At 55.1% G+C, this 22487-nt stretch overlaps 1 protein-coding gene across 1 annotated transcript in view; it reads right to left on the bottom strand.

Annotated features, from left to right (window-relative positions):
- Positions 1-342: 342 nt before the first annotated feature.
- Positions 343-22487, bottom strand: part of CACNA1E (calcium voltage-gated channel subunit alpha1 E) — a 105799-nt gene continuing 83654 nt past the window's right edge. Inside the window, exons 33-49 of the mRNA XM_086753971.1 lie at positions 22050-22160; positions 20948-21031; positions 20737-20862; positions 20474-20539; positions 18473-18564; positions 17968-18133; positions 17669-17796; positions 14949-15045; positions 8515-8620; positions 7282-7389; positions 6646-6746; positions 6255-6361; positions 5571-5679; positions 4129-4257; positions 2521-2701; positions 2217-2410; positions 343-1699 (exon numbers count right to left, since the gene is read on the bottom strand). Coding sequence (XP_086610097.1) covers positions 1160-1699; positions 2217-2410; positions 2521-2701; positions 4129-4257; positions 5571-5679; positions 6255-6361; positions 6646-6746; positions 7282-7389; positions 8515-8620; positions 14949-15045; positions 17669-17796; positions 17968-18133; positions 18473-18564; positions 20474-20539; positions 20737-20862; positions 20948-21031; positions 22050-22160 — 2445 coding nt within the window. The 3' untranslated portion in view covers positions 343-1159. The remainder of the gene's footprint in view (positions 1700-2216; positions 2411-2520; positions 2702-4128; positions 4258-5570; positions 5680-6254; positions 6362-6645; positions 6747-7281; positions 7390-8514; positions 8621-14948; positions 15046-17668; positions 17797-17967; positions 18134-18472; positions 18565-20473; positions 20540-20736; positions 20863-20947; positions 21032-22049; positions 22161-22487) is intronic.

Raw genomic sequence — 22487 nt, 5'->3', positions numbered from 1 at the left:
CTGAGAGGTTTGCCATCGTCCCCTCAGCACCGCTGGTGCCAAGCGAGCCATACCCCCAGGGACAGCCCTGTCCTTGCCCCTTCAGCATCCCATTGGCACCGCTGGCAGCAGAGCTGCCCGAAGGCCCCTCACCACAGCCACCTCGAACAGAGAAAATGCAATTCCCACTGCCGGAACCATGTGGGACGGGGTGAGGGGAGCGGTGTGATGTTCCAAATGCTCTGCCACAGCGATGGGTGTGCATGAGTGCCCTGGGGAGGCTCAGTCCTGCCCCTGCCAAATGGGGTGCGGGCTGTAAGACCCCCAAGGGGTTCCCCAGCATTGTCAGATAACTAGAACAAATCCATGTATGTGTATATCTTTATATATACAGCATATAAATCTATATACACACACATACCGTATGTACACACACAGGCACACCTAGAGTTCTCTGTATATAAATAAATATAGGTTGGTGGGAGGCACGATACATTCGGCAGCGCTGAGCCCCTGACTGCCCTGCTCACACCTGCCCCAGTACAAACCAGTTGGCTTTGGTTTTGCCCCCACCCCGGCAGGCAGAGCCGCTCCAGTCTGCCCAGTTGCACCTCGACTCCTCGGCCCTTGCACCCCGCCATCACACCTTGCTCCTTTCCCGGCCTGGATGAGACCCTCGGGGAGGGAAATTCAAAGCCACGGCAGCACGAGCCCGAGCGACGGAGCAAGGGGGGCCCCCGGTACCCCCTTGCTGGGACTCTCCGGCCTCAGGGAGCGGAAAACCATCGGGATGAGCCTTCCTGGTCGTCCCGCGCGGGGCAGGGAGTGGGGCCATGGCTGGAGGGGGCTGTCACTTGCCCCCCAGCACGGGCGCCTGGTCGGGCTGCTCTGCCACCCATCAAATGTTTCTCTGTGCAGAAAAAAAAAGTGATAGTAATAAATGAAAGTCGACAGATTTTAATTTTTTTTTTTTTGCACAAAGACTTTTTTTTCTTTTTTTTTTTTTTCTGTCTCCTCCTTTCCCCTCCATTCTGGTCAGTTTGGTTTTCTCCTTTTCCCCAGGACTTGGTTTTGGTTTGGTTTCATTCCCAGGCGTGGCGAAGAGCATGCATTGGAGAGGGGCAGGGCGGCGGCAGGGTCAGGGCAGGGGGGGAGCTGAGACGGGGCGAGGGGGCAGCTTCTAGCACTTGTCATCTTCCTCGGTGTCGCTGAGCACGTCGATGCTGGCCCCGCACATCATGCCCTGCCCTGCCCCTCGCCTCCGCCGCCGGTAATGCCCGTTGGGCATCTGCCAGCTGTGCCGCAGCGGTGGGGCCGAGCCGATGGTGTTGGAGCGGCCGAGGCTGGTGGCGACGGCCGCCTCGAAGGTGAGCGTCTCCTCCTCACCGCAGTCTGAGGCATGCGAGTCGTCATGCAGGGCCAGGTAGGGCTCCGAGATGTAGCGTTGTGGGGTGGACTGTCGGCTCTGCTTCCCCACTGGGGAGCTGGAAGACTCGGTCAGGCCGGCAGCGTTGGGATCCAGGGTGGAGGAGAGGAGCGGGGAACCCCCTTCGCTCTCCTCAGGGGGTGGTGAGGTGTCTCCAGCGTGTCGCAGCATGGAGGCGTAGGAGAGGAGGGGACGCGGCTTGGGGGGAACCGGCGGGAGCTGGCGGCGGCCTCGCCGGGGGGTGCTGGTGTCCGAGATGGAGGGGATGGAGCTTTCGCTCAGGGAGCCCGTTCCCTGCAACACAGCAAGATACGATGGTGAATAAGGGCCTGAGCTTTCTGGAGCATCCTCCCGGCTTGAATGTGGCCCTGCCACTCCTTCGCCTGCCCCATCCCTGCCTTCGGGGTCTGCTCCAGGGATGAGGATGGCGTCTGCTCTTGGTGGTCAAAAGTAAAAAGCACCCGCAAACCCACTGCGGGAAGAGCTAACAGCTCACCAGCTGCTGGGGCAGCATCTCCGTGGGCTTCAAGCACTGGCATCTCCAGGCTTGTGCAGCTGGGACACCTCAATCTTGTCACAGGGTGCACACCATAGTGGTGAGAGGATCAACGTGAAGATCCATCCCTCTCCCCAAATGCTCTGATGGGTGCCTGAGCAGCCCCAAACTGCTCAGCTCACAGAGGACATGGAGATGTCACCATAGGGAGGAGATGGCCCAGAGCTCCTGGAGTTGGGGCTTATCTTCCCAGTTTTGGCAAGGAGCTTGTTCTACACCTCCCTTTGTGCTTAGGAAGGGAATTTTGTCACCCACCTGCCTGTTGGGTGTCTGCGACCTGCCTTCGCTGGGTGACCGGGACTCACGCTGCCGCTCTGGTGACTCGTCGTGTGCCTGTGGACTCCTCTCCTCTGAGTTGCAGCGGGATATGTCGGGGGACAGCAAGTGCTTGCGTTCTTTGGATCGGCCCCGCTCCCTGCCACCCGAGCGATGCCCGTCGGACCGGTGGCCTGCAGGATATCCCCATCAGTCCCCACCGTCCCCTCCCCAGGAGTGAGGGATGCTCAGCTGGGGCTTTTTTTGGTATGGGTGCAGGATGAGGCCACCCGCCGTTGCTCACCCGAGTCGGCGTTGAGGCGCCGGGCAGAGAGCTGGAGCGAGGAGTGGTAACTGCGCCGGCGGGACTTGTAGGTGTTGTCGCTGCTGCGCTCCATGGAGAACTCATCCAGCCAGGAACTGTTGGTGCGCTTGTCCCGGATGGTGGAAAACGATCTTCGCATTGAGCTGGTGTCCGTCACCACCTGCAAGCAACCCCGGCCGGCCGGGGAGGGGGTTGGTGCCAGGCAGGGCTGGGGGGGGATGGCAGTCGAGCAATTACCAGTTTACCCATTATCACTGGCACACCAGCCTCGAAGGATGGGGAGATTCAGGATGGGGGGGTGGCCAGCCCCAGCACAGCCCCTCCAAATAACCTCTGCACAAAGTGGGGGTGGGAGGAAAGTGGGGTTCAGCTTTTATGCTTGTTTGCTCCCCTGCCCCAGCCGGCTGGGAACTGTGCTCCCCGAGCAGAGCTGGTGACTGTGACTCAAGCCAAGGTGCTGCGGGTCGAGGGACACGGCGGGGATCAGGCCGTTGCTCCCCAGGCTCTCTCAGCATCCCTCCCCGCCATGAAAACAGGACCAAGTAGAGAAAGCAGAGATATCAAAGAAAAAAAATCATTGAGAGAGGGGGCACTCCCCAGTGCCCCTCACTCCATGCTTATCTTCCTGTCTGGTCCTCCTCACTCCTCCTTTATTCCCGCATCCCCTTCCCCTGCACTCATTCCCTCTCTCCCCACTCTTACTATTGTTTTGTTGTCCCTCTCCTTTCCTTTCTCCCATCCATGCTTCTCCTTTCTACCTTCTCCCCTCCTAGCTTGTGTTCTCAGACATTTTATGGAAAACATCACCTCCTCCTATACTTTCCTTTGCTTTTTTTCTAGCAGCTTTTTGCCTCTGCAGCCTCAGGCTGTTCTCCCTGTCTCCTCTCCTTGCACTGTACCCTTTCTGCTCCCAAATGGTCGATAAAGCCCACAAGGCAAAGCCTCACTTCCTCTTCGCGCCCCACCAAAGTGCCACGACATGTCACACCAGCACCGACACCAGGACCTCTGTGAGAAAGCAGACCCAGAGAATTCACAGCGAAACCAAACTCCGTAAGAGCGTCTGTGCCTCGGTAGAGGCCAAGTACGAGACAGAACAACAGAGAAACCAGGCAGACAAACGAGGAGGTGACATGTGGCCTGGGTTCCCTTGGACAGACAGAGAAGCGTGTGTGTTGGGACAATGGGAAAGGAAGGAAAAGGTGTTTCATCACCTGGGAAGTCATCTGACAGCCGGGCAGGGACGCGTCAAACCTCAGCCAGTGCCCGTGGCTGGAGGAAAGGAGGGGTATCCCACTGCATGGGAACCCCACAATCTCCCAGTGTGGCCCTGCCCAACTGCGGACCTCCCACATGAGCTAGAAGATTGATTTCCCTGGCTCCTCTCTGCTGCCCATGTCCCTCATATAGGGGGACAGCAGCTCTCCTACTTGTGCAGCGTCCCAAAAGATGGGGAGATGCTCCCATACCAGTGTGGTGGGGAAGCTGAGGGGCTCACGGGATTTTCCCAGCAAGAAGAGAAGCCCCAGTGTTACCTGGTAGGCTTTGCTTGGACCTGGCACCCGTGGTGGCTTTGCTTGGTTTTACCTGGGGATCCACAGTGAGACGAGGCATGGAGGAGGCCCTCCCAGAGACAGCGTGGTCCTGAGTGTCCACGGGAAGGTAGCTGCCACGGTTAGAGGGCTGCACTCTTTGAAACTCCCTAACCTCTGGCTCCTGGAAACAAACACACAGCCAAGCTCTTGGGATGGGGTTGGAGCAGGGCAGCACGCGGCTTCTGTCCCATTTGCAGGGGACAGCCCTGCTCGCTTAACCGGGGGCAGAATTTTAGTGGGCCAAAAAGGGAGGCTAAGACACATGTCGCCACTGAAAAATAATCTCCGATTCACAACCCATTGATCGTTTAGCCCAGGTCTGGTGCTTCAGGCTTGCCCAATGGTCAATTCATCTCACATCTCTTCAGTGGCAATGGAAATCCTGCCTGGATCTGATGATGCCCCACCTGCCCAGGCTTTAACTCCTCCTCCTTTTGCCAGAAGGGGACAAACACATAGGATTTTCTCTCTCACCCTGCTTTACAGGCTTTCTGGCCACATCCCCATTAAAAGGAAGCATGCTACACGTGGCACCTTTGCGCTTTGGTTAATTCCCAATTTAGGGGACTCTCTTAACAGGACATGGTGTCAAGGAGATGGGCAGGGAGCGGCCCTGGAGAACTGCTAGAAGGTGACTTTATGGGGAGGGTGTCTCATCTGTCACCTCCCCGCTGGCAGGGCGGTGGTGTGGGTCGGGGTGGCCGGGGCAGGGGATGCCCGCCTGCACAGTACACAGCTCACACAGACCCTGGGGACACGGACCAGGCTGGAGATGCACAGTGGTACGACACTGCATCCGACAAGCGTCGGAGTGGTGCGCGGACGCACACACACAGACACGGAGAAAGATATATACAGATATGTATATATACACACAGACAGACACTGCTGCTGCCGGCCGGCACGTGTGTGAGGCCGGAGGGGCGCGCTCCCAGTTGAGACAGTTTGACAGTTCGGTTTGGGATCGGGAACACCAGCACTTGACAACAAAATGAACATGAACCCGAAAACATCAGATACCATCACTCAGCGTGGGGTAACCCACTGAAATGAGCGCTCAGTGGAAAAAAAGAGCAGCCTGTGAAGAGAAGGATATTTTACTGCAGGACATCGGACCCTGGTCACAGCTCTCGCTCCAAAAGCGCTTGATGCTACCTGGCACCACCGGCCAGGGCCGGTCCAGGGAGGGCTGCATCCCCAGTGTCTGGGCAGAGGCAAGGGGCCAGAGCCCCAGCTGGGGGACACCTGGGGATATTTATCTCCTGCTTGCATCCACATGTGACCCAGTGGCTGCCATCTCCCCGCTGTGTTCGCTGCCACAGGGGCAGGGAGCAGCGTTTTACCGCCAGGCCGGCAGCCCCACACCTCCCTGTGCCCACCAGCATCCTCACTGGGACTGCAGGTGAGCGCCCACCCGGCAGCGCGTGACTTTACCAGAGACTGGTGCTCCTGGAACTGCCCGTGGGCTGGATCCATGCACGCCAGCTGGAAGATCTCCTGTGGCGACAGCGGGCTCAGCGAGGGGAACCCGCTCCGGCTGCTCCTGCAAAGATGGTCCAGCTTCAGAGAGGCCACAAGCCAGGTGCTGCCATTGCTGGGCATCGCCTCAGAGCTGGGAAGCCCCCTTGCTTGCCCCCCAGGCTGTCAAGGCTAAAACCTCCAGAACAAACGTCATGCTTTTTGGAGAACTGAAGTAGTGCTCCAGGTCCCGTGACAGCAGGGATGACATCCCAAGCACAGGTCTAGTGACTCCCACCATCTCATTCCCACCAGCCAAGGTGCTGGGGTCTCCCACCAACCCTGCTGCTCAACAACTCCCAAGATTCAGGTCCACCTCAGACCCTCCTACTAAGGAAGGGATGGTCCTGCAAGAAGAGCACCCATGCAGACACCTGGCCATCTCCTCAGCAACCTCCACTGCTGTTGGTGATGCTGATGCATGCCAGCTACCTGAGACCCTGCAAAAGCTTTGAACCAGGAGCTTTCCACCCTGGAGTGGGTTTCCCCTGCTCTCGACAGCTTTGCTGCATCCCAGCACCAGCTCCAAAGAACAAAACAAGGGCCACAAGAACAGAAAAGTGGCAAGACTACCTCCCTTCTTTTCAGAGCAATACTCACAGGCCTGAAAGCGTGTCTTGTTGGAGGTAAGGCAGAGCCTTCGCGTTCGAGATGATTTCCTGTGGCAAGGAGGATGGCTCCATGCGCTGGAACATAGGGGCGTTTTTCTGTATTGAAGAAAGGAAGAAGCTGAGGCTGCTGGAAACACAGATGAACATCCAATGTTTCACCAACCAAGCCCCCACCACTCAGGAAGGCAGTGGCACGCTCATGTTTGCTGTTGGGGACTGAGGATGCATGTAGTTACCAAAGCCCAACCTGTACGACCACCTTTATCCCTCCGCTGCATCCCACGCAGCTGGCTGCACGTTTGGTCAGGGCATGGTAGGAAGGTGTGAGGGTGCTCTGAACTCCCCTCTTCTGCTCACCACGCGCCCTCGCTGAGCCTCACCTGCTCCTCCAGCTGCTGCCGCTGCTTCTTCGCTTTGCTCTGCTTGTAGTAATCCATGATCATCATGGCTGCATATATTTTGCCAACAGTCAGGTCAGAGGCTGAGAGCATAAGAGGGGAAGGGAGGGGAGGTGACACTTCTGTCTTAACAGAAACAGCAGGTCCTGTCAGCACCAGCGCGGATCTCGGGAACAGCCCTGCTGTGGGATACCCTGTGACCCTCAAACCCCGCTCACCACTCCAAAAGAGAGATGAACATTCCACATGGAGATAAAATGGGTGGAAATGGCTTGAAAGCATTGTCATAAACCGTGAAGACACATGCCTTCATTGCATCATCATATGTAATGGAGCAAGCAATGCTCAGGCTCCTGCCCTTATATACTCCAGAGATTATGATTTACAGGAGACTTTGGGTCTGGTAGGAGTAGATCTTTGCAAACTGGGCATTTTTCAAGAGGGTTCCCAAGCAGCCAGGCAGAGCAAGGCAAAAGCCAGCCTGTAGCAACACAACCCCTTTTCCTACTTCTCCTTCAGCTGGGGATGGGTCTGACCAGTCCACATCTCCCCTTGGGAAGGAGCTGCTGCAGGTACGATGGGAACTTGGCAGTGATGACAGCCCCTGCAGAAACTCACTTTTTGGCATGGGTACCAACAGGTCAAGCATCTTCTGGGACAGGTGAGGCCAAATGGTCAGGATCTCCTTTTGAAGCTCTGAGTCTAACTGCTGCCAATCTGCACCACCTTGAACAGCAGGAGGGGAAAAAAAAGTGGCCCATGTACATCAAGACCTGGCACCACGGTCTGACTAAAGCCACCCCTTTCCCATCCAGAAGCGAGGTTCACAAGCAGCAACCAGCTCTCCCTGGGCTGGGAAGGCCATCTTGCATCAGCAAGCCTGGTCTCCTGCTCTCGATGGGAAACTTTCCCTACTATCCCCTCCATATGTGCCTCCATCTCCCCATCCCCTGCCCTCCCACTCAAAGCTGCCATATTCAAGCTCGCTTTCGGCCCATCTCTGCGGCTCCAATCCTACTCCAGCCCACACACACCTGCTGCTGCCCCACTTTCTCTTTTCTGGGGAGTGGATCATGTGCTGGTGAAAGAGCCACTGCACTTGGTTGAAATTCTTAAATGTTTGGCAATGCTGTGCAAGGACAGCAGAGCTCTCTGGCCAGCGGTGAAGGGATTTGCTGAGCTTAGGAAGACCCAGGCTCAAAGGGAGTTGTCAACACATGCCGACCAGAGACATCGGAGACCAGGGCAGCTCTGCCGAGCTGTAGGAGACCCAGGTTCAAATCTCTATCTAGAGGGGCTTGAACCCAAGGAGCTGTGTCAGCACTGGCCTTTTGCAGGTATCTTGCCCTGGGTTGGGTTTTCTTCTAACAGCTTAGCTGATCCCAGTGGATGTTTTATTGAAAATGGCATGTTTCTGCAGAAAGCTTTTGATCTGATGAATCAGAGCATCTCCAGCAACAACAACAAAGCAAGCTTTCCAGCTCTGAACGTTTTATCTTCCCCAAGAGAGAGATTTCTGTTCTCCAACACTTGGAAGCCAAGTACATGTGATCTTTTCCCTCCTTGGTTTGGTTTTGTACATGGAGAGGAAAGGGAATTCTCTCTCTCCCCCTTCACACAGTGGACATCAAGTTGTTTCTGCTCTCTAGAAGCAGCTTCTAGTAGAAAACTGGCCACCTCTTCCCTAAAGAAACAGAGTTTTTATAGAGAGCAGTAGGAATTTGCCTTTCCATCCACACCTGGGCAGCCAACTCCAATTTGGCTGTGATGTCCTCAACCTGCCCAAAGGATGAGTGCTGGTCACTCTGACACCCTCCTGGCCCTGGCCCCTCTCAAACCCACCGACCTCACCTTTGGCAATTTTGATGTCCAAGGCCGTGCGTATCAGCGCCATCAAGGTGGAGGTAAAATGGACTGTCATGTCCTCGGCCACGGGCATGTTCATCAGCACCAGTCTCTGCGCAAGAGAGAGAAGAAAACAGCGGACGGAAAACAATATCGAAAAACACATCGACCAGGCTGGAGGAAAAGAAATTAAACATTAAACAAAAGGGGAAAAAATAATTAAAAAATAAAAAGCAACAAACAGTGTCAAAACAGCACAGCCAAAAAAGAAGGGCAAGGATCACCCCACCACCCCCCCGGCTCCTTCCACCCCAGGACACCGGCTCACTGCCTTCCAGGGCTCCTCCTGCACTCCAGGAGCGGCCCCTGAGCCCCACTCCCCACAGCACCAGGGCTGCCACGGCACCTCCTGGCACTTTTGGGAAGACACGCCTGACCCGTCAGGGATGCGGGCGTGCGGAATGCTCAGGAAAGGGGAGAGGGGGGCTCAGGTTTCCGTTCCCAGGCGGTTTGGCTTTCCAGCTCTCAACCCTTCCCACCTGGGGCAGGGGAGAGGAGGGTCCCTAACCTTCAGGGACTTCAGATCGGCTGGATTCCTCTAGCATGCTACATCCTGGCGCTCCCTTTTTTGCGTCTTTCAGAGATGAAGTTTGCCAGCACATGCACAGGGTCCAAATTATCCAAGGGTGGGGAAGGGAGGGAGGGGTGGAAGAAGTGCAGAAGGAAAGAGAGAAGGGCATCCAAGGCAGGTTAGACACGCCATGCTCCTTCCCCACCCTGGGCAGGCGGGGTGCAAACCGAAGTGACCAGATCCACTTTCCAGAGAGTATATTTTGCTTTGTGAATCCCTTGGGTCATCCCTTCCCTGCTTGTTCCTTTTCACCCAGCTTCTCATGTCCTTTCCCTGCCTTCAAGCCTCCCTTTTTTCTCCTGGAAAAGTGTGATGGTGGATGTATGCATGTGTGAACAAACAGGAGACAGCTGGAGAGGTGGCAGCGTGTTTACGAGTGTGCAGAAGTCCCCCCTTCGCTAGCCCGGAACGCTGCCGAAAGGCCCGCAGGCAGCAGCCCAAGGCCAAGAAAACCTTCAGTTTGCTCCAGACCTGGGCAACACATTGCTCTGTAGCTCCAGGTCTTGTCCTAACAGCTGCTACCCTCCACAAAGCCACACAGCTCCCACACCACATCCTTCAGGGCTTCCTGTGCTCCTGCTCAGCGCCTATGCAGCCAGGAGCACGCTGTGCCTGCGCCATGGGCCGACTGCCGGCCACCGTCCCAGGAGGAACGGTGGGGTAAAACTCAGAGACACCTTTTGAAGGCATCTGGCTTTGCCTCACTCAGGCTATCCTTGGGATAGCTCATGGCAACGCGCCTGGCTCCTCATGTTCTGCAGAACTGCTCCTTCGGGATACGTCCTCACTGCCCGCTTGTTTCCCATCTCCATGGGCTTTAGCCCCATTTCTGTGCTGGCCAGGACAAGGATGGTTCCAAGCCCAGGGGATGATCTTCATTCAGTGAGCTCCTGGGGTCATCCCAGCCTCCTAACTGTGCTATGGGCTTGCTCCTCACATCTTCTCCAACCCTCCCATTCCTACACTACTGCTGAACCTGCCCCTCCTCTTCCACCGGGGTCTTCCACGTCAGAGCTCCCTGGGATTGCAAGTGACCACGGCAGCATCACGTGCGTGGGCAGTGGAGACAAGCCAGCGTGGCCAGGACTCTTCTGAGCACACGAGGCTCCCCAGGAGCGAGCTAAATACACGTTGGAGGCCCCCAACGCCTCCCCAGCTCCCCCCCAAAAAAGCCCCACCTCCCTCAAGGCCCAGCTCCTGCTCAGGTCTAGCCCCCGTAGAAGGAAGGGTTGATCTACCTTATAGGCCACTTTGGAAGGACATCTCTTGCCGAGGCCTAGCGGTGGTGACATAAGAGTCAGCATTTCATACATCTCAGTGTAATGGATTCGGCCACTGCTCATGAAGGGGGAAGGGGAGGGAGGGAGATGCAGAGAGAGAGGAGGCATTCCCAGAGAGCAGAAAAACGTACAAACAAAAATAGTACAGGAAAACAGGAGAGAAAAAACAAACGGACAAACAGGAAAAGAACAGGAAACCCGTTAATCAAGGCAAATCATAAATGAGAGTCTGTCCTGACGTGGATTTATAGCACTGCTCACACAGACCCAGGAATGCCGGCAGAAAGCAACTCACCCCTCTCCTCTCTGCTGCTGGCCTCACGCTCCTGTCTCGCTAGCAGGCTGGGAGTCCTCCTCTGGCCTCTACCCCTTTCCTAAAGCCCTCCAGCAGCCCCCAACTTGTCCCACAGGTTCCAGGGCTGTGTGCGAGTGGTATAAATCAGATACACGGCACTCGAGCCATGGGTTATTCGAGCTAACGGCGGTTGGCACCACAGTGCTCTGTGGCCTCCGTAGCGTCTTCCCTCCCTGGGGGGGACACCTGGGTATGGCTTCGCTTCGCCACCTAACCCATAGCCGGAAGGCTGTGTATCCCCAGCTCATAGGGTCTATGCAATTGGGAGGCAGCATCTTGCATAGAAGGCAGTGGGCCAGGGTCACTTGTCAAAGGAAGATGCCCAGTTGCTTCCGTCTGGCTCTGCAGATGGACTGCTTTTTCCCCACCATGCACCAGTGCAAAAGGCATGCTGAATCGGCTAGAAAAACAAAACCGGGAGGAAAAGTTGTGCATGCCATGCTCCCGCCCTGGCTCTCTCCCACATGCGGCTGCAAGTTCCACCAGGTTGGAGTTTAAAGAGTCTCAGCAGAGGCAGCTGTTTGGGCCTTCCAACATTGGGGTTTGTTTGGGTTTCCCAATGGAGGCAGCTAGGTCGGACCCCCACCTTGCGCTCCTCTGCTCTGTAAGAACCTGCCCAGGATTGCTGCAGCGAGGAACGCTACCCAAAAGGAGCCACCCGATGACGCCTTGAGTCCTCTACCAGGCTGCGATATTTGGGCTGTGCCTCCCTCTCTCTGCACATCCAGAAGGACACTCAAGTACATCTCTCAAGGATCCTGGGCTCAGCCACTTCTTCTTCCCCTCGTGCCAGGCTTCCAACCTGCACTGCAACGTTCAGGATGGGTAATGGGCAAGGGCAACCTCGCAACAGCAAAGGCATCAACCGTTACAGCTGAGCCAGGAGGATGCTGCTGGAGAGGAACCCGTGTCAGCTGGGGTGGCCTGCGAGAAAGGGCACTGCTGAAAAACTAAGTGCTTGCGGATTCCTGGCCAATTCCCTACCCATGTGCTGAAAGTAGTGTGAAAAGGTGAGAAGATAACTTTTCTTCTCGGGGGAAGCTGGTTTGGAAGCACTCCCCTGGCCAAAGAGGCCTCCATCAAGATTAGTTCTGACATTTCAGATGTGAACTAGGTGACGACCTGCGATGGGAGCTCTTTTGGGGCACAGAACAGGCTGGGCAAGTCATCCCCTTTGAGACCTGACACACCTAAACATGTTGGAAAGAGGATCGATAACAACACTGGAGAATATTAAATGGGATGATAGAGAGGAAATACCCAGGTCCAGGAGTCCGTAAAGCAGCACCTTGGCAGAGATGGACGTGCACTGACTTGAGGTGTCTGAAGGGGAGAAGGTGACTTCAAAATTTTAATGCTCAAGAACTTTACACATAAAGGAAGCAAGCCAGTGATCTTCCACCCACTCTTCCTGGCAGGGGGGATTTCAGCGTACCCAGCACACAGCAGACACTGTCTTTCATACTGAAACTCTCTGCACAATGAAAGCGGAATGGATTCCCATGAAAGGAACGGTTTGCATCTGTTCTGACAGACAGGCTGCTTCTGAGAGCAGAGATCTTAAAGCGTTTTGAGCCGCACAGCAGTGCCCAGAAACTACATCGGCATGGAGTGAAGCACAGGAAGGCACATGCAGTGCCATCCATCTGAACAGAATGGCTCCCAGGAGCTGGTCCCAGCACAGGTGCATCCTTGATGGGAGAGCTGGCCAACTGTCCTGGACAGACACATGCCCTGTGGCTATGGCAAAGGGTGGCCTGTAAAACCACCAGGCAGTAATGGCTCGGTCCTGGTACTCTGTAACTGATGGAGGAGGAAATCTATGGGACATCTGTCCTCCTGCGGTTAGGGATAAGTACTGTGCCATGCAAGGTTGTTAGGAACAGAGCACCAGAACAGCAACTGATGTGAGAGTAGATTCAGGAATGGGTGATGTCCACAAGGACATCAATGTCTGTGGAGCATTTGCCTGACCCATGACCATCTCTCAAGAGCTACTTTTAGGAGGCAGAAGTAATGCCTTGTCTCACTTTTACGTGACTGTTAGAAGCAGACAGGGTGAAAAAAGTCAGAGATAGCCCCAAGGAGTGGAGCTGGATGCCAGGATACAGTCCCAGCAAGATCTGGCTACAAGACCTGCTCTCCCCAGCATAAGGACAGAGTTTGCTGGGCTTCCATGGGAATTTTTCCTGCATCAGTGCCCCATAGCTCACCTGCAGATGGCCTAGCAGGTGTGCTTCCATACCATGCTGCATCCTGAACTTGCCCAATAACCGTATCTTCCAGAGCAGGCTGTCCACATAAACACATTAGTTGTTGTTTCTGCAAGTCATCATCATCACGTTGCCTGGCAGGGTAGGGGTGGGCTCCAGAAAGGTGAACCTGTGCGTTGTGATGTGCAGGGCAGGCTCACCAAACTGAAAGGTGAGCAAGTTGGGTTGGCATTTTGGGGTCCGGACCACAGTGGCAAGATGCAACGACCACATGGGTCGTCTTTCTTCATCAGTTGCCTTTTGGGAATTGTTCCATGGCAATAGGAATCCCTGAAAATCTCTCATGTCCTTGAGGTAACATGGTACCTCCCAAGGTAACACAAGGAAGAGATGGGGATGCTCTCCCTCACATGACAGCAGAAGCTGGTCTCACTCTCTCTGCCTCTCCACCTCCCCTTGAGTTTATCCACCTTCACTGCTCTGTCCATCCCACAGAGTCAGCAGAAAGCCCAGATTGCTGCAGAACTCCCGTATCCCAGAAAGCATTACAGGCACCCTTCTGAGCACTGGGTGATCCAGCTTAGGAGAGCAGTGTTTGCCAGTGAAGCCCTGATGTCAACTGAGAAAGACTAGGAATTCCTCCTGAAGGTGTCTTCTATCTGCAGTGACCTGAGCAAGTGCCCTCGGCAAAGCTGCTGTCCTTTGCCAGGGATGCAACAGAGAAGAGTGGAAAGACTGCGCTCTTCCTTGAATGGATGAGCCATCTGAGATTCTTGCAAGAAATCTCCTGTCCCTAAACACCTCTTCATGAATGAGATGACCAAGAGTCCAGGTCTTGTCTCGCTTGCTGTACTTTACTTCTGGTGGCCTACTTCAAGATTTCAAATGTGTGCATCATCCTCATGACCAAGCGTGGAGGGTGACAGAACCACTCCAGGGATGCTGGCTGGAGGAAGCATTTTTGAAGTGGCAGGGAGGATATGGCAGCTACACCACACCAAGGAACCCTCTTCCCTTGCAGAGCCAAGATCAGAGGCTGGAGGCATCTGAGCTTCCATCGTACATCTCCTCAGATGCTCTGAGGGATGCAGAGGGAAGAGCAAGCTCCGTGATTCATTCTTTTGTGCTATGAACACAGGCATAGGTGTCCTGGCACTTTGGAGAAGATGGCAGGTGTAGGATTTTGGTCAACTGTCACCTCAAAATAATTTAAAAAAAAACCAAAACATGCAAGTCAGAGACACAAGAAGGCCAAACAACTGCCGTGGAATCATGGCCAGTAGCTAGGAGCTCATTTCAGGCAGAAGGAGAGGAGCTGTTGAGCTCCAGAGACGTGCCCAAGTGCCACCTCCTCCCAGCAGGTCTGGCAAGCCAAAGGCAAGACAAGTAAGAGTCCTGCTCCTCGGAGAGGTGGTCCTGTGTCCTCTGAGTGCCACACTTGCAGATGAGTCTGTTGGGCACAGCACAGCATATCCCAAAGTTAGGGGTCACTCTGGCCTCCCTTTCCTCCCTCTAGTCCTCACTCTCCAAAACAACGGTGAAGTCCCAAACATCCTCCTGCTTTTGCTCCCCTTTCCTTCTCCAGGAGTAAACCACATCTGAAACCCCCAAAAACTCCTCTTACTGCATGAGGGCACTTCGAAAAGACAAGCAAGGATGGTGGCTTTTGGCTTGGCACACTTTGGGGGCTCTCTACACTGACAGAACTGGGTCAGGGGCCTGGCTGGGGTACGCAATTTGTCAAAACCCACCCCGGAAGGCTCTGAGTCCCCCCCGGCCCTACTCATGCCTCCCTTCACAGGGACAGCTGCTGGCTCTGGGAGGCCGCGGACCTCTTTAAACTCGAAGGAAAGCAACATCAGGGTTCCCTCGGGAGGCGCGGTGGCGGTGGAGCGGGGGGGGAAGGAGGGGTGGATGGTGCGTCCCGTGGCCAGGTTGTGGCGGAGGACTGGGAGGCAAACCTTGCACGCCACCCTGTAGGGGCAGTTCTCTCCTAGGCCCAGAGGAGGCGAGATCACCCGTACTAATTTGTACATATCCTTATACGAGATCCTGCCGCTGCAAAGGAAGCACAGGTGGGTTAATAGGACACAGAGGGTGGAGAGCTTAACCAGGGAATGCTGGGGCCATCCGTGGGGCAAGACCCCCAGGAGTGGATGGCTCTTCTCCTGGCTCTGTCAGACCCAGAGAGGGGAAACCTGTGAGCATCAGCTAGTGCCTTCTCCACCATGAGTCAGCTCATACCTCCTGACACTGACCCATCTTGACCCTGAAGGAGGACAGTTTTGGCTGTGAACATCACCCCATCACCCTTCCTCATCGTGCCCTGGGCTGCCTATGCCTGGTGGGAGAGACCTGAGATTTTAAATGGAGTGAGACTACATCTTGGCTGGGTTCTAGCCACCATGAGCCCTTTTGATGGAGATGTGTCCCATCACACCACCAGAGAGCCTGCCCTCACACAGTCAACTCTCTGGTCCTCACAAGGTCCCAGGGAGGCTGGCAGCTGAGTCACTTGTATCTCCAATATCTGGGGAACCTGAGATGGGGAGAGATAATGTGACCAGCTGGTGACTGGTGGTTGTGGCACTAGCACCTAGGTCTCTCATGGTCCAGTCCTGTGCTTTGACCACCAGACCACGCTCTGCCAAAGGTACACATTATTAGAAGCAAACCCTCCCATACACACACCCCTCTCGCCCACAGAAGCACATGTCCCCAGACCTGCGTGCAGTCATCACAGGATACAGTGCGTATCCCTCCTGCACCAGCTGAAATAATGAAGCAGTCGAGGCAGAGAGCTCGCAGGAGAGGGTGCAGGGGCCATCAAGTGCTGAGCTCCCCACTCCATTCCAGACCAGAGCCCTTTGGGAAGCAGGACCATGTGGGGTGGAAGTGCTGAGGTGCAGCGTGCTGCAGCCTCCTGGGCATCATTAGACAAGCTTGGAGGGAAACCACACAAGGAGGCAAAGAACAACATTACCATCCTACCTGGCACCTTTGCCTCTGGTTTCTCCTTGCACTTTTCCCATCCCCTCTCCATTTCTGGCCAGAGTTAACCCAACCATCTGGGTAAAACCCATCCCTGAGCCCCCCTGGTGTTGGGCAGCCTCCCCGCAAGACCTTCACATCATGGTCCCAGTATCAGGATGCAGAACTGCTGCCCCACTCAGGTGGTGGGACCCGTTTGGATGTACTCACCCGTTCCTCACCCAGCAAGGGGGGCCAGGGCTGCCCACACAGGCCCAGCACCACCGCCCCCTGTGCACATCCCCTAACCACCGGCCACGTATCATGACGAAAGAGCACGGCTTGCTCAGAAATCAGAGGCGTGCATGGCATCAACAGGACAGCTCAGGCATGCTTTTATAGCAACTGTCTTGGAGACACAGGTCACTAACATGGGGGGCAAGAGTGAACAAAGTGCCTGGTGTGAAGAATCCTTCCCAAAAGCCATGGGTGAGAAGCCTCACGCCGAGCAGCTGCTTGCTTCAGTGCTCTCGCCTCCTCTCCCTTCTCTAGTTGTCCATCAGGACATCTACTCACCCATGCTGACCTCTCCCCCTTGCACATGGCACAGTTGCCCACTAACAAGCAAACCCATGTGCCCACGGGGTCAAATAGAAACCTTGGAGGAAACTATGCCAGGAGCTGATGATTTTAGGCATTAAAAAAAAAAAAAAAAGTTGGCTGGAGCTGCTCTCTCTGTTGAGTGGCAGGACATGAACAGTGGAGGTGAAAAGTCTCCAAGGGGAATGCATGTGGCTGCCAAGGGCTCTCGAGCTAAGGTGGCCCACACTCCCCAGCACAGCAGTGGTGGGCTATGGCTACAAAGGGGCTGTCGCTGGGCTGAGGGAGCGAGGAAGGGGCCACAGAAGATGCCCTCATGGAACTGGGAATGAGTAGAGGGAAAACATGCTCCCAGAGCTGCTGAGGGCTCCACACTGCCCTAGGGATGCTCCAGACCATCCTGGGAGAAGCGGAAAGCAGCTCCTCTGCAGCAGCAGCAGCAGAGCCAAAGCCCAACCACTCTGATTATGCATGGCTGCTGCGAACCCGTCCCATGGCCGGGAACACGTTGCTGCCTGCAAACGGGAGCCCTGTTTGCCGGGATCCTCATCACCAAAGGTAGGAGTGCAGGAAACAAAGTCCTCCCATCCCTAGAGGGGTGAGCGAGCTGGCCAATGTAAAAACACAGTTCCCCAAACCCATCAAACACACTCCCAGCAAAATCCTCCACAGGTGACTTGGCAGCAGCCCAGTAGACCCCCAGTATCTCCCCATGGCTGGGAACAAGCCACACTCAGCCCCGCTCTGACAGGGAGCTGTGGGTGCTGGGGACAAGGCAATGGAGCCAGTCTCAGTGCAGAGGCACCCAGCTGGTGCACGAGGACAGGGAAGGAGGCTGAGAGGGACCTGCCCACTGGCCAGGGAAGAAAGGAAGAGCAGGAACCTCCAGCACTCAGGATAAACACCACAGCAAACCATGAACATCACCCAAGACGCCTGTGCCACCACGCATTGTAGGAACCACTGCTGCCCTTGTAATGACTGCGGGCAAAAGCAGCCCTTCCCTGACCATCCCAGGCATCACAGCTGGTTTCCAATAGCAGAACACAGACACGCCTGTTTAAAACCAGCTCTGAGATGCTGCTTGGGAGAGAAGGAGCTGGCTACATACCACGCTGCTCTGTCATACTCTGCCCAGATCCGGACAAACTCATCTAGATGGTGAGGTCCCAGGATGGAGGAATCCCGAGTCAGGTATTCAAAATTGTCCATGATGACCGCCACGAACAGGTTGAGCATCTAAGTGAAAGGCAGGGAAAGGAAAGTGGGGGGAGCAGGAGCAGAGAAGGGAAGGGGGAGAGAAGGAAGAGTAATCGTGGAAAGATGATGGAAGATGACCCTGTGGTGGGGGTGCAGGTTGGGGGGGCTGATGAAAGGGATCCCCAGGGCTCTCAGGGAGGAGGAACTCACCAGGAAAGAGCAGAAGAAGATGAAGGAGACAAAGTAAACATAGGCCAGGTCGGTGCCGCAGCGCTCGTTCTCGTTCTGCCCAGATGTCGCCGTTGTGTCTGGCTCACAGCCTTTGCCCTCCAGGCAGGACAGCATGATCTCCTGCCATGCCTCTCCTGTGGCACTCCTGCACCGAACACAGCCGTGCTCAGCAGCTCATGGTGGCACAGGATGGAGCCAGGGCAGGATTCCCCCGGGAGAAGCCTTACAAGAAGCTTGTGCAACCCCCTACCCAAATTAAGCACATCTCCAGCATGCAGAGGAGCGAGTTGCTGGGTCAGCAAGGACTGAGCTGCATCCAGACAAGTGTGGCTCCTGGCACGCAGGGCCAACTCCCCCCAGCCAGCCAGTCCAAAGAGCTGGGAGACATACATCCTTTTCGGGACAAGTGAGAACCTGCCCAGCCCAGTTCCTGGCACGTCTGCACCCAAAAACGCTGCCAAAGGAGTTTTCTACAGTTGCTTACCTGAAGAGGAGCATGAGGGAGCCCAGGAAGCTGCGGAAGTTGTTGTGCCGGTTAATGTGGCTTTCCTCGTCTAGTTTGATATTGCCGAAAACCTACAGGAGGGAGAAAAAGGGCTCAGTTATTCAGCCAAGAGCTCATCGGCTGGGGAAGCGACTCATGGGCAGAGACTGATCCCGCCCCACATCCATCACTCCCAGTGCAGCCAGCCCCCAAAGCAGCCGACATCCACCCTTTCTGCGCAATGGAAAAGCAGCCCAGGAAACGCATGCTGGTGCTGAGCAGCCATCAGGAAGGAGACTCTCCTCTCCTCGGGCGGGATTTGTGGTGGGCAGCAAAGGCTGGGAGAAGCCAAGCTGCCATGGAAACAGGAGCACAGAGGACCTGGGATCAAGCGAGTCAAATCGCTCTGTGTCCATCTCTCTGTGGCACTACAGGTAGCATCTGAGCACCACACAGCACCTGGCAGTCCCAAGCATGCTGGAGGTGCAGGGACAAGTCAAACCACTTTGGGTGGGTGCTGGGTCCTGGAAATTCCCAGGAGCATCTCCCTTGGTGGGGAAACGGTCCACAATGCCAAGCTCAGGCACAGTGCTGCAAACAGGGTGGAGAAGAGCTCAGTGAGGGAGGGACAGACCGACTAACCCACCATGGACAGCCAGACACTGGGGAGTACCATCCCCAGGGCCAGAAGAGGCAATGAAGCTCCAAAAATGGCTAATATCCTAATAATGACCCACAGCCAGGGCCATGGTAGAGCATAACTAATATTCGTAAAGTGCCTCAAATAGGAAAAATGTGCTGTTATTACTGTTAAATATTTATTCCACTTTCCGTGAACCTAAAAATACACTAACTGCAGAGTATTTTTTCCCTGTACAGGTTTTTTGGAATGTGTAATTGTAGAGTATTTTCTGCCTCCAGCTATTTTGCTCAAATAACGCCCACAGACTTTACTGCTTGGGGATTTGTTCACAATGGTGTTAAAAAAAAAATAAAATAAATCAAATACTACCACATGGCAGGGAGAGGGGCTGAGTCAGATGGCAGTTGTTTAGCATGGAGAACACCTGGAGCCGGTGCCGAGATGTGTAGGACAAAGCAGCCAAAAGCAGCCACGCGACTCTCGGGGTGGGAGAAAGGGGGTGGAAGAGACTAAACACCAGCGCTGCCAAGCAGCCTGAGTGGGGGGCCACTGCACTGCCTGCTGCCTCCCAAAATCTGCCCGTCCTAGCAGCACGCATCGGGCGATGGCGTCGGGTGCTGTGGCCGCTCACTCATCGGGCGGCTCCAGATCCCAAGCGTTCATTGTTGAAGATGCTTTGTCAGATCCTCAGCGCGGGACTTAGTCATCGCACTACTAAGCCAGCCCCGCAGCATGTGTGGAGCTGAGGGCTTTAGCTCACGTGCTGCTTATTTACCAGCTGGAGCCTGGAAAGCCCACATCTTCCCATGCTCTGCAGACCTCCCACTATCTGGTAGGTCACTGCAGGTCTCTAAGCACAAGAGCCCAAGCAGACCATCGGACCCTTCCCTGCAGAGGGGCTGTGGGGGATCACCACCGTGATCTAGCTGTTGGGATGGGAAAGGCAGAAGGCTGCTCACCAGATCCCTCAGGCATGAAATCTATCTCTGGGGGCTGCTAGGGAGTTGGAGATGGAGTACCATTTCTAAAACTGAAGTGCCTATGAAATGAAGGGGTAGCAATTTGAAAGCAGCTGCTGCACAGGATGCCCAGCTGAGTCCCCAAGGCCACATCTCCACTGGTACAAGTAGGGAAGGCAGCTGTGGAGCTTGATTGAACAAGCTTGTGGCAGCTCCCCCAGGGCACGCAAGTCCGCAGCTCCCAAACAAGCTGTTCCACCCTTGGGATCTTCCCAGACAGCATGCCAGAGTGAAGCAATGACAGGCAGGCACAAGGCTGGCTGATACGCATAATGCTGAGGACATGCTGGTCCAGCCTGTCCGTGCCAGAGGGATGCACGCTGAAATGCCTGTGCTCACCTGCATCCCAATGATCGCGTAGATGAAGAAAAGCATGGCAATCAAGAGGCAGACGTAGGGGAGGGCCTGCAAGAGAAGCACATGAGTCACCTCATTTAGCACAGGTCCAGCTCCAGAGGAAAAAAGCACAGCGAGCAGGTAAGCTGTGCCGATCCATCTCTCCTACAAGCCAAGAAGTTAGCAAGACCTTGGGAACAGCCTGCATTTGGGGGCTGCACTCCAGCACCACAGTCTGAGAGAAGAGCAGGGCACGTGTGACTTACCTTGAAGGACTGCACAAATGTCCAGAGCAGGATGCGGATGGTGTAACCCTGGCGCAGCAGCTTGATGAGCCGAGCAGCCCGGAAGAGCTTCAGGAAGCTCATGTTGAAGCTGCTGGTGTTCACCAGCTGGGAGGAGATGAGAGGGTCAGAGGGAGGCGAGAGCTCCCCACCCCACAGCGGTTCGCCCCGCTGCTCCCAACCCCTGCTTCACCTTGGTGTCCGTCAGGATGATCTCCGTAATGCTGCCGATGACAGTGATGAAGTCAAAGATGTTCCAGGTGTCCCGGAAATAATTCTGCAAAAGGAAAGGGAGAAGTAACATGGATTTGAGTTCGGGCATGGGAAGTCTGAAGGGCACTGGGCCACGGGACAAGGCTGCTGGCAGGCAACAGCAGTAGCAGCAAAGACCTCAATGCCCATTTGTATGCGGCCACAGTCTGGAGCATCATTCTGTGTCTGAAACAGTGGCAGATCTGAGCATGTCTGCAGCAAACAGCTTCTCCTGGGAGGTGACTCATGCATCCAACAAGCCACCTTGGTGAACGGGAGTGGAAAAGCAGCCACAGCCAGCCCTGGTCAAGCTGCAACAGCTCATCACATCAATCCTCATAGCCACAAGGCTGCTTTGCCTTCCTCCTGGTGGGCACCTGGCCCCATCTCAGCTCCTGCTGTCTGTGCAGCAGCTGGTGCAAGACAGGACTTGACCATGGCTGGTGCCACTGGGAGCAGGGATGGTGGCTAGAAACCCTCCTGCTAGCAGACCTCATCTCCCAGTATGGGTTAGAAACTATAAAAGAGCAAATCCAACAGTTGCTCACGAGCAGCAAACAGTAGCCGAAGAAAAGGCAGTTTGTGGCATCAAATCTTAAACGAGCAGCTGAGGACTTGAAAACTGTGAATTAGGCAGGCAGGTCTCACTGCTGGTTAGGTCCAATTCAATGGATACAGCCCAATGGATACAGCAATGTACTGGCATCTCGTGGCTCCCTGGGGACAAGGGACTAAAGCCACCGGCACAATTGCAGCAGCAGTTGGCTTTAGCAGAGCAGCTGACAGCACATACACTGTCCAGGCACCAAAGTACCACAGAAACAAGGCAAAAAGTAAAGCGATGGCATGGCTTCCCCCACCAGCATCCAGCAGCGGGAAGTTTAATAAGAACCAAAGGAGCGATTCCAACCTAAAAGCAGCTCTCAGGCTGGGACCCAAAATAAATAGCAGCAACTTCACATTATTAACACCTTCCCTCTGTGATCTGTGTGCTGCCAAAGTCCCAATTAACACCCTTGTCAAGCACAGGAGCAGCCACTTACCAGGAAGCCAAAAGCAATGATCTTGAGGACACACTCCAAGGAGAACACCATGGTGAACGCGATGTTTAGGTACTTCAGGGCCAGCTCATAGGTGTACGGAGCAGAGTAGTACTGATGGAAAGAGAGAGACATCACTAGCCAGGAGGGGGCCTGCCAGCCTCTTGGCTGATGACTGTCCCAGGGAAGACCTACAGTGGCCCATGCTTCTTGCCCTAGCTGCCTCAAGACCGTCTCCTCCTTCCCCTCACCACCCCTCTCCCAGGACAGCTGCCACTGCTTCTAAGAAGGAAGCACAGATAAATCCAGATCTGTCCACAATAGTTAAGAGATCCAGATCATTTGGGTCATTTGGTTTAGGGAAGATCTTGCCTCCAGTGTGGGGCATCCTGTGTTTCAAGTGACTATGTCAAGGGAATACATGCTCAGATGCTCTCTCAA

The sequence above is a fragment of the Chlamydotis macqueenii genome, chromosome 8 (genome assembly GCF_036417535.1).
Source record: "Chlamydotis macqueenii isolate bChlMac1 chromosome 8, bChlMac1.mat, whole genome shotgun sequence".
Lineage (NCBI taxonomy): Eukaryota > Metazoa > Chordata > Aves > Otidiformes > Otididae > Chlamydotis > Chlamydotis macqueenii.
Note: the sequence above shows the minus strand (reverse complement) of the source record. Positions and strands in the feature narration are given on the sequence as shown.